Source organism: Apis cerana, linkage group LG12, assembly GCF_029169275.1.
Source record: "Apis cerana isolate GH-2021 linkage group LG12, AcerK_1.0, whole genome shotgun sequence".
Taxonomy (NCBI): Eukaryota; Metazoa; Arthropoda; class Insecta; order Hymenoptera; family Apidae; genus Apis; species Apis cerana.
The window spans coordinates 9,461,912-9,474,392 of record NC_083863.1 but is presented as its reverse complement, the minus strand read 5'-3'; the positions used below and the strand labels follow the sequence as shown (position 1 = coordinate 9,474,392).

The 12,481-nt window shown below is 27.6% G+C and overlaps 1 protein-coding gene and 1 long non-coding RNA gene across 2 annotated transcripts in view; one reads left to right on the top strand and one right to left on the bottom strand.

Moving 5' to 3' along the window:
- Positions 1-3,105, bottom strand: part of LOC114577616 (uncharacterized) — a 118,310-nt gene extending 115,205 nt beyond the window's left edge. The window contains exons 1-4 of the long non-coding RNA XR_003697811.2: positions 2,688-3,105; positions 2,353-2,489; positions 1,691-1,980; positions 1,458-1,533 (exon numbers count right to left, since the gene is read on the bottom strand). This is a non-coding gene — a long non-coding RNA (uncharacterized LOC114577616). The remainder of the gene's footprint in view (positions 1-1,457; positions 1,534-1,690; positions 1,981-2,352; positions 2,490-2,687) is intronic.
- Positions 3,106-3,463: 358 nt separating this feature from the next.
- On the top strand, positions 3,464-9,467 carry LOC107998400 (protein suppressor of forked). Its single transcript, XM_017057657.3, has 13 exons — positions 3,464-3,645; positions 3,778-3,969; positions 4,109-4,141; positions 5,702-5,799; positions 5,863-6,016; positions 6,135-6,368; positions 6,461-6,844; positions 6,930-7,176; positions 7,252-7,321; positions 7,418-7,514; positions 7,644-7,902; positions 7,981-8,115; positions 8,247-9,467. Exons 1-13 carry the CDS (start codon positions 3,622-3,624, stop codon positions 8,459-8,461), a joined length of 2,142 nt encoding a protein of 713 aa, XP_016913146.1. The 5' UTR covers positions 3,464-3,621; the 3' UTR covers positions 8,462-9,467.
- The last annotated feature ends 3,014 nt before the right edge of the window (positions 9,468-12,481 follow it).

The following is a 12,481-nucleotide window of genomic DNA, read 5'->3' as shown; positions in this document are numbered from 1 at the left end:
TATGCCACGACCAACCTATCTATCGTCTCACCTTCGGGCTCTAATTAACGCCGAGATTCATTATCGACACCTCGTTGTTCCGCCGACCACCGTCTTAATTTAAGTTAAGTTCAACGTTTCCTGTCACTTCCACGTTTATTTCTTTATTAGGCGATGATTAGGATAAAATAAAATTTCGAAAAAACGATCTCTCTTTGCGTTTTAGCTACGATATCTCCAATTATTTCGTTTGGAAATTCGTTCAAGATCGAAAGGAAGTCAGAAAAATGGCTATTTCGGGGACAGAAAATGTTAGAAAATGTGAATCAGTCTCCAGAGCATATACTATCTACACCATTATGCAAAATAGAAATTTGTTCCGGGCACGAGTAACAAATGGTCCTCGGTTCAAGCCATCATTTGTAAGGACACAACTTACTTTGTATGTATGCATCTGCAGACCGCATTAAGTTAGTTACGCTTAAATGCAAATTGACGCGTTAATCGATCTGTTCTGACTTCGGAACTCTGTGTATAATGAATCTCCGCACGAGATCGAGTCCGCCAAAAAATTATATTATCTCTCTGCTGTTTCCTTAGCATATCTCAACTATCAAATGTTTAAAAAAAAAAAAGAAAAATGAAATAATATAATTATTATTTATTTATATATCATCTATTATTTATTATAATATTGCAGTATCAACTCTATTAAAATATTATAATATCATAATGATTTTTTAAAAATCGAGTTCTATTAATCTTTATTTTTTCGTATAAATTTCTCACGATTGGATCGTGTCAAGTACGCCACGATTAATGTTCGATCGTTCTTCTCGTACCATTTAGACTACTATATTGTATGCGAAATGATGAGAACCCCCTGAGCATCTATTCATGATTGTATGGCATAATAGTATCAGAAGTATGTGTTCATCTGAGATCGATTCTGAATTCGCGCCCCGGGCTGATCGACGAACTCGTCACAGTACATTTGACTCGATCGTGACTGATATTCTAGCAGTAGTAACTTTCAATTCTCATATCTATTTACGAACAAAAGTCGAAACATCTTCTTTTGATTGCTCGGATCGAATTTGAACTACGGAATGCAATATACGGATGATGAATGAAACGAATCAGACTATAATTATTTACTAGATGTGATCGAAATTATTTCGAAATCGTTGCATCAAATATAGACGAAGGTTAATGTTGATTGAGAACTAATTACGATTATATGAGAAACTGTTCAAATCGATATTTGTGACATCGAATATAAAATAACGTTCTATGATATTCCTAACCTTAAATCTAATTAACTTATGGCTTACGGATATAACAAATACACGCAATCATTATATTCGTCGAATATATTATATAATAAATATATATCAGTTATTCATAAATTCAGATTTTTATCTTTCGGATTTTTATGACTAAAAGTAATTGAAGAAATAAAAATGCATGCGACTCACCATTAGATGCGAAGAATATTATTATAGATACTCCTATCATCAATGTTACTAGTAACCATCAAATGTTATAGAAAAACTGTAAAAATGAAAAAAAAAATTAGAAATATAATGATTTATAAAATAAATATTATAGATATAAATATTTTTATAGATATCTGTGTTCTATTAGTTTAAAAAATTTTATTTGAAAAAAATTAAAAAATTAAACTATAATTATATAAAAAAATACTTACTTTTTGATTGATCTGAAGTCATGATTTCTGGATTCTCTTGAGGGAAACACTGATTTTATTACCGAAAACGAATATTTAAAAAAAAAAAGAAATGAATAAATAAAAGACTATTAACGCGTTCGAATTATTTTTAACGAACAATCACTGATTCTAATTTCGCGTGCTTTTAATTTTTACTATTATAATGAACATATAATTGATAGAAGAGTTATATTTAAAAAAAAATTAAAAATACTATTACGCAACAAACACTGATTTTAATGATCGCATTGCACGCGATCACAACAATGCTGTGGAAATAAAATTGTATTAGTAAAAGAAGAAAAAAATTAAAAGAAAAGTAAAACATTTTGTTTCGTATTTTTTTTCTTTTTCTTCTAATATTCATTTCTTTTTCTAAATATTCTATCATGAATACATCAATACATACATATATCAACTTTTCTTCGAAAACTAAACGCACCTGTGTTTACAATTTCATGAAAATAACAATCAACAATGAAACTCGAATGACGATATTATAATCTTACAAAATATTTACGAAATATAAAAGTTATTTCTAAAATTGAATCATTCGTGCAATATATGTATGTACGTCGATTGTACATAATATTTCTTACTAATTTAATTAAAAAATAATACCAACGTGTACATACGTCTACCTTTATTAGAATAAGTTAAACGTTGGCAGCTCTGCACGAAAAATTATCGAATTCGTCATTGAATATCGTTCGAAACACCTTTATCCTTTCTCAGTTTCTTTTTCTCATCTTCACGATCAATTATACAATACAATAATCTACACAAAAACAAATTAAATTTAAAATAAATTATATTGCAGAAATTAATTATATTAAAATGAAGAATAATTGAATTCAAAAATTCTTGCTATAAACTATAATTACATATATAAAATAAATTCAGAAAATTGCTTCGTATATTATAATGTTGTAATAAAATTATTAAATAAATATATATTAATTAAAGAAGATAATACCTATAAACTGGAAAAGTTAGGAATGAAAATACGATGCTGATAATCGAAGTCATATACCTCAGCGGGATGACACATTCTATCGCCATGATTTTCGACAGTAGAATGACTTCCCGCGTAATAGTATGTCAAGTAATTTTCTGATTGGTTGACGTCGAAAATAATAATAATGACGAAGAAAATAACTTTTCTTCCACTCTAAATCGCGCGGGAAAAGCAATATTTTATTAATATTGTTTAATAATATTCAATTTTTTTAAATAATAGAATAAAAAATAGAAAATATACTTGTTAATAAAACAAAATTTATTATTTTCTACATGTAATATTGTAATAAATTATAATAATGCAGTTATAATAAATAATTCCATAAATAATTAAATATTAACAATCTATGTTAGATCATAATAATAATTATATTATATTAAACAACGTAACACAATAAAATATAAATTCAATTATTAATGAAATATCAAACGAAATTATTTAAACAAACTGTTAAATATTTTATAGAATTTAGAATAGTTAATTGATAATTTAATTACAATATTTTTACTTCAGTTAATACACTTTTATTCGCTATAATAATAATAAACTGCATTTTATACACTAAAATGTAGTTTATTAGATTTAAAAATGTATAAATTAATAAATTAATAAAAATTTATTCTTTTTTATGCACAATTCGAAAAGTACAGATAAAGGAAAATGGCCGTTACAATCGATACAGACTGAATATCGAATAGCTTGTTATGTATTCGATATATCGATATATCGAATACAATCGAAATTCTTACCTAATATTGCTTACCTAAGATTACCTAAAATTACAAGCCATAACGAGTTGGGTGTTGTTGAGTTTTTATTTAATCATATATCTTTCCAATACGTGAAAGTTTTTATTTTTATCTATTAACATCATTTTTATAATTAAAAAATGGCTGAAGATAAAACAGAATTTGTAAGTATTGTATATTACTTACTGTTATAATGTAGATCGAATCTACATAACCTCACTTTCTACAATACATAATTTATATTTAAATTATGTTAATTATATTCTATATAATTTCATATTTTTTCTCATTTATAGGATTGGGGAAATGAGAAATTGCAACGTGCTCAAAAAACAGTAGACGAATCTCCTTATGATTTGGAAGCATGGAGCATCCTTATCAGAGAAGCACAAAACAGACCTATTACAGAAGTAAGGCCAGTTTTTGAAAAACTTGTGTCTGTGTTTCCTTCTGCTGGTCGTTATTGGAAAATATATATAGAACAAGAGGTAATATTATTATATCTTTGAAAAAGAATAATTATTAAAAGTTATAAATATAAATATGCCGTTTTCATTATCGGTTAAATAATATAATTATCATTGTTACAACAGATAGTTTATTTTATATTCTTTATAATTTTTTCAGATGAAAATGCGCAACTTTGAGAAGGTGGAAAAGGTATGTTAATATTAATTGTATGAGTTTCAAAATTTAACGAAAGCACTTTTTATATATATATATATATTGCTAAATTTATCGTTATATATATATCGTTGAAGTTGTTTGTTTGAGAAGATATATAATTTTCATTACTGATTTTAAAATAAAATTATTGAGTGAACTTTTTTTAATATAAACTTATAATGATATGCATGTTTATTTATTAATCACGAATGAATATAATTCTTAATTGAACATTGGTATTTAAAAAATTCTATTTTAGTCTTTTAGTGTATTAAGATTACATTTAATACTGGCAAGATATTATTAATCAATTGTGATCAAATATTATCATATTATGTGATTTTAGGCATTTTGCATATTATATGAGGTGAATAAAAACAATATTTCACCATACACAAATATCTCATTGATTATGATTGATCTGTTGGTATATTTGGGAGGTTGTTTTCTTTGTTGAATAATATGTATTTTGAAATATATTATAATATAAATATATATAGAATTAATAATAAACATAAAAATAGATATTATTAAAATAAATCAACTTACGAAGGCAGCTTCCTGAATGTAACAGCCTTGTATTCCTTCCTGCAATACATTTTTTAGTGTGTTTAAATTATGTTATTTGAAATAAAATAATATTCATATTACATAAAGTGTAGATATTTTATTGAATACAACATGAAATAAAATTGTTATGAACAAATATTCAGCATTGAAATGATTTATAATGCAAAGTATATTTACCTCTTTGCATATAAGAAAGATTTTAATAATATTTGTCTCGATATTATGATTGAGACGATATAAATATTTTAATAGTACTTTAATAGATATTTTTATAAATATGCTTTGGGAATTACATCATTTTCCTTTCCCTAGTACAGTACTTGATTAACATTTTCAAGTATTGTGAAATTTTTAAAGAGGTAGCATAAGGTGATGAAATAATAAATACACTGAAATATTTATTTACTTTATAATTATAATGTATAATAAAATTGAATATTTTTCATATTAAGTTTCTACTATTTTGATCACCTTATGTTGCTTCAAATTGTCTAAATTTTTTTATCATGTTTTGGGATCATTCATTTCTAGATCCTACATAGGTCAATTATATTATTAACCCCATTTACAAAAAATAAATAAAGTTTTTATTCAATGGGGTTTATTTTGTGTTACCTTTATAATCTCATATCTGGAAACTTTTTCCCTAATTATTTCCCAATGAAAACATATGTTTATATAATAAAGTATTCTCAATTGATGCATTGGTGCATTATTATTTCTCCCATTACAAATAAACAATATTGTAGTAGTGATTGTATTAAAAACTTGTTAAATAAATTATTGAATTGTTATTTCCTGATATTTTGATGTGATTCTTATTGGTCTTAATCAATAATATGTGCTTTAAAAAAACTTGCCTGTAAGGGTAAGTAAGGTGGTAGATAATATGTAATGTATTGTGTAACCACACTTAAATGAATTTCACACGAACGTTATATTATTTCTTTATATTGCTTCTAAAGTACTTGTTTTCTCTGACAGCTTTTCCAAAGGTGCCTCATGAAAATCTTAAATATTGAGTTGTGGAAACTTTACCTTTCTTATGTCAAAGAAACAAAAGCCAGTCTTACAACATATAAGTAAGTATTTATGTAGTTATATAGGTAATTGAATCAAAAGTTTAATACATAATGTATTTTTAGAGAAAAAATGGCACAAGCATATGATTTTGCATTAGACAAAATTGGTATGGATATACATTCTTATAGCATATGGAATGATTATGTGACATTTCTTAAAAGTGTTGAAGCTGTTGGTTCTTATGCTGAAAATCAAAAAATTAGTGCAGTTAGAAAGGTAAAGATCCATATATTATTAAGTTATAAATAGTTATATATAGTATATATATAACATTTTGATTTATTTTATATATATATATATATATATATTTTAATATATTGATATTATTAATCAGGTATATCAACGAGGTGTTGTTAATCCAATGATTAATATGGAACAATTATGGAAAGATTATATGGCATTCGAACAAAATATTAATCCAATAATTGCAGAGAAAATGGCTATTGAACGTTCTAGGGATTACATGAATGCAAGAAGAGTTGCCAAAGAATTAGAAGCTGTAACAAGAGGATTAAATCGAAGTGCTCCTAGTGTACCTCCAACTGGTCATCCAGAAGAAGTTAAACAAGTATTTATTATATATACATATATAAGTTTATAAATATATTATAATGTAAATGTTTAATTAATTATAATCATCAATTAATATTATTGTCATAGGTGGAATTATGGAAAAAATATATTGCATGGGAACGTAGTAATCCTTTAAGAACCGAAGATACTTCTTTGGTTGCGCGTAGAGTAATGTTTGCTATAGAACAATGTTTATTATGTTTGGGACATCATCCAGCTGTATGGCATCAAGCTGCACATTTTTTAGAACTTAGTTCAAAAATATTAACAGAAAAAGGAGATGTAAATGCTGCGAAAAATTTAAGTGATGAAGCAGCAACAATGTTCGAAAGAGCAACAAGTACATTATTGTCTAAAAATATGTTATTGTATTTTGCACATGCAGATTTTGAAGAAGGAAGAGTAAAATATGAAAAAGTGCATCAAATATATCAAAAGTTCCTTGATATACCCGATATTGATCCTACATTAGTTAGTATTTATTCGATAGTATTAAATAATTAAATATTTTACTTAATTATTTAAAATAAATACAGTTGAATTATTTTTTTCATAGGCATTTGTACAATATATGAAATTTGCAAGACGTGCTGAAGGTATAAAATCTGCTAGAACAGTTTTTAAACGAGCTCGCGAAGATCCAAGATGTAAGCATCACGTATACGTTGCTGCTGCATTAATGGAATATTACTGTACCAAGGACAAAAATATTGCTTTTCGAATTTTCGAATTAGGTTTAAAAAAATTCGGAGATAATCCGGATTATATACTTTGTTACATTGATTATTTATCTCATTTAAATGGTAAGAATTTTTTAAAAAATAAATTTATTTATCTTTTATACATATTTCAAATTTAATCGTATTTAATTATTTTAGAGGATAATAATACAAGAGTTTTGTTTGAGAGAGTTTTATCTTCTGGTAGTTTAGAACCTGAAAAATCAGTGTAAGTAAAATATATTTATTTGTTTAATGTATTAATAAGTATACGATTTATTTTGTATAAAAAATGACTTCATATTGATTATGTATTTATTTTTAGTGATATATGGAACCGCTTTTTAGAATTTGAATCTAATATTGGAGATTTAGCAAGTATTGTTAAGGTTGAAAAACGTCGTAGTGCTGTGTTAGAAAAGGTAAATTGATATGCTTATAAATCGTATAACTTTTTATTCAATATTTTTTCTTATATTCTATATAATTTCCTCAATTTTTGTTTCTTTTTTTTTCCCTTTTTTTTTCTTTCTTTTTTTTTTTTTTTTTAGATTAAAGAATTCGAAGGAAAAGAGACAGCACAATTAGTAGATAGGTATAAATTCTTAGATTTATATCCATGTACTCCTATGGAATTACGGTCTATTGGATATATGGAAGTATCTAGTGTTGGAAGAAGTACAACCGGTGCATTACCACGAATACCAGATCCAGAGGAAGCTATAGCATCGTTACCAAGACCTGATATATCTCAAATGATACCTTATAAACCAAAAGTAAATCCTTTACCTGGAGAGCATCCAGTACCTGGTAAATTTCTTTATTAAAATTCTAATTATACATATTCATTATTTACATGAATGATACATGTGACAACATTTTTTGTAGGTGGTTCTTTTCCATTACCACCAGCTGCAGCACAACTTTGTACCATGCTTCCACCACCTGGATGTTTCAGAGGACCTTTTGTGGCTGTTGATTTACTTATGGATGTTTTTAATAGAATTCAATTACCAGATCATGGTAAAGTTTCTTATGAATATTATCGTATAATAATTATTTACATTTTTAATAAAATTAACAAGATATAATAATAATAATAATAATATATGAGATTTCTCTCGTAAAATTAAATTTTTTTATCTTTTATGTAGCTCCATTGCCGGTAGCAGATAATGGATGCGACACAAAGCTATTTGACTTAGCGAAATCTGTACATTGGATCGTCGACGAAAGTAACGATGGAGTTAGTGTTGGATCTAAACGTAGAAGAACGCGTTTAGGAGGTGATGATAGCGAAGAAGAAGATCTACCACCGCCTCCTGCAAATGACATATATCGCCAAAGACAACAAAAACGAGTCAAGTGAATAAAATAATAAGATATTCGGCAGAGTTGCGTATCATCTCCATCATTTTGGAGAAATTTGATACATGTTATCATATATTTTTACATTTTCTGTTTGTTCTAAAAGGAGACATTTCCTACAAGAACAAACCTATTATTATTGAAAAGCGTACGTTACGTATGACAACTACTAAATTCCTTATGTGACACTGTGCACGATATTTTGAGTACTGTGTACTCAGAAATCCTATATTTACACCGTTGATTTCGTCTTTGTTCAAATGTGTTCATTTACATATGGAGTATCTAATATAAGAAGAGGACAAAATTGGAAACGTCCAATGGATTGAATTTGATTCTATCATTATCTATGTCACCATAGTATGAATTTAGTATAAAATATCAAGATTGAAATCAAGATTTAATTTTTACACAAGCGTTTACGATAATTTACATCAGATATAGCAAAAATATTTTTCAGGCTATAAGAAATAGTTGATACAACTATTTAAGAATGAAAATAATCGGCGCAAGATTTAAGATCTTATTGAAATGAAGTAATTTGTTATAGTTCTAATGAAATTATATTATATATAAAGGAATGGTATCATTTAAAATGATTATTTTATGAAAAATCTATATGTAAAGATGTATACGAATGGAGAAAAAAAAAAGACAATTTATTCTTTTCGTTTACGGAAAGATTTATTTTCATCGTGTAATAAATATCAAAGCAAATGTAATCAAATAAATAGTTTTCCCACTTTATATTTTATTTCAGTATTCATTTTTATAAATTTTCTATATTTTTCTAAATAATTACTAAGAGAATGCGTTTCACTTATTATTCATTTTTAAATACATACTTATATGTATATATGAATAGAAAATATTCGTGGGAAACTGTTCCGATACATACATTTATATGTACATTCGATACATTTGCTCTATTTCATACCATTAGACTGTATAATTTAATGTACAGGACCAATAAATTGTCGATATGCCATCGTAATTTTTCTTTTAAATAAGAATTTTTATTTTTTCCTTCCCAAAAAATCCCACCACTCCGTATATTAGCAAAACAAATATTATAGTGTATCAATAGAGTTTTAGTTAGCAGATGTAATTAGATAGTCAATAACGATGCGATTAAACTTTGATTACTATGTAATTAGTTCGAATAGCTTATATTCCTCCCGGGGAACAATATACAGATAGACTATACAAGCTATAATTGTTTTGAAAATTTTAGAAACATTTGAAATTTGCATATATAATTATAATTTTTATTTCATATGACTAAATTCCATTTATATTAAAATATAATCCAATTTAAACGATTTCATTCAAAAAATGTTAAAAGAAATTATTCAATTTAATATAACAATTAGTATCACCAGTTAAATAAATAATTTCTTCGCAATTTGTACCGTTATAAATACTAGAATAGAAACTGTAGAATTTGGAGGAATCTCTATTATTATAAATCCTTGTACATTTAGTGCGTAATTGTGGCATAGTTCTACATTCATTTATCCAAGCAAAGATATAGCAAAGATAGCATTTGTACACTTCTCAAATTAGTTAAACAAGCGACATTCCTTCTGGATAATTGAATATTTTATACAAAGGCATTGCTATTATCAAGCATATTTTATATAGTCTATATAATCTTATATAACAATTCTCAATTCTTTCATGAAAAATCAAGAATTTTTCATTAAAGAAGCAACAATATTATTAATAAATTTAGATTAGATTAAAAAGAAAAAGTAAAGAAAATTAATTTTATGAGATTTACGTAAATATGTATTAACTAATGTATCATTTCTTTACACACAGGATGAATCCTATCCTTCTAATGCGGAAGTAATTTCATGCAAAACAAATGAATTCGACTCGCAGAGATTTTCACAGCTGCGGAAACACCTGAACCTATGGATCCAGGTGTTTCCGCATCGATTCAATAACACGTCGGCTCGCTATTTAAATGTCTAATGCTTCACCATTTCGTATTCTAAACGGGATTTTGCAGAAAGATTCATACAAAAGTATCACTTGATTTTTAACTCCTTTAGAATCTTATTTTTCTATTGTAAAACTTCTGGTTATTTTCCAGAAAAATATTTTTCCCTTTATCCAATTTCATTTCCGTGCAAATAAATATGCGCAATGGCGAGAAATATTAAAATGATTCGTAAGAATTGTTACATATTTGGAACAGGTTTTGCAATACTATGCAACGCGTGGTCTTTATTACCACGTTATAATCAATGGAATCATTAAGTGAAGGTATAAATTATTCGAATGATACGTTCTCAATCCGTTGTAGTTTAATTAAAATTATTTGAATGCAATTTTCCGCATCACGTGTTGCCAGAATGTGTAACATATTTGCTTTTATACGCTACCCTATTATGCTAACGGCTTCTTAACGAGCCATATGCGTGGCACAAAGTACAATAGTTCGGCGCAGCTTGTTGCCTCGTTTCTACATTGATTAATGTACTCACCATCAAGTTCATAGTTTTAACTTACGATTACGTTATAGAAATTGGAAGTACGAGAGAAGATGAAACGATGCAAAATATCCGTTCAATTTTCCATACATATGTATAATATAGAACATGTAATAAATAAAAAGATATCCGATTTATTATTATACAAGCCCCCGTATCGTATGTTGAGGGAAAATTCCGAGATTTGTCAAATCTGTATAAAATTAATTATATTACCAGAGAAATTAATTGCGAATCTGTCATGAGTATAGAGAATGGCGACAATAGTCTTTGAAATTAGCATTTAAATACAAAGGATCTATGTAACCTTTGATTTAGTTAGCAAACCTACGAATGTCACGTGCAATTGCAAACACACAAGCCCGTTATTACTGGTATTTCCATTGATCAAAATGCATGGTGTGAATATTCACAATACGAAAGTTTATTAAGTTATTAAAATCTTCGCAATTTTCAATTTTATGCATCCATCGGTTAGTTTGGATTATCAGGAAATTTCAACTAGTTTAAAAGTTTAAAGGGATTGTCCAGGATAACCAACGGGATTGTAATTTTATTTCACGAGATTCTCGTCCAAATCGATTTCATTCGCCCGCGGCGAACTATCGAAACATAGATTCTAGGTGACTTCGCACGAAGATTTTACAAACTACCTTCACCATTAATTCATACAACGAGAAAATTTAGGGAGGCGTTCTCTGGTAACCGCCTGGGATGCAACTTGGAGAGCTCTTTGAAACTTTGGTTCTATCTCTGGAGCAAGACAAATGACAAGAACCGAAAGGAGCTCCTGAAACTGGTAGTTGGCCTTTCATAGAATGCAAACGCATAATTCTCTCACTTTGGCGGGAGCGAACTATCTTGAGATATCGCGTAAGAGTAATTCCTTCGGCAAATCGATGAAAAAGTAAAAAAGAGTCACTTTACTTCTTAAGGAATATCTTCCTGCCTATCTTCTTCACCGAATAAATCGATAACCGTGCTCTCGTGCAAATGATTTTTATCGGCGACGAAGGAAGAAGACAAAATGGATGTTCAAAGTCCTTGCACTTTTCTAAAATTTCTCGGTATCTATGAAAATGATACCGAAAATCGTAAATGGAACCAATTATAAATTAAACAATGAAATCATTCTTATGATGAAAAATCGAATCTACACTTTCCTTTTCAAAAACTTTCGATTGATGGATTATTACGAAAAAATCATCGATTACGAAATGCGTCGAGAAAGAGATCAATTTTCTTTAACATACTTGGACTTGTTGATGTTCGTACGCGGCACATATCCAACGCTATCAATTGCAGCTTGGTCAACTCAATAACTCAATAACTTTCGTTAATAGTTTGTTAAGAAACGAAAGCAAAGGAAAATATTGTTGAAATTATCTCGATTAATCCGCAATTAACCGATGGCCCCTGTCTTCTCTTGCCCAGTATACATTTTCTCTCTTCAAGTGGAATTATAAAAATACGCTAGAAGAGGATAGGAAGTAATAATAAACGTCTCCTGCGACTATATT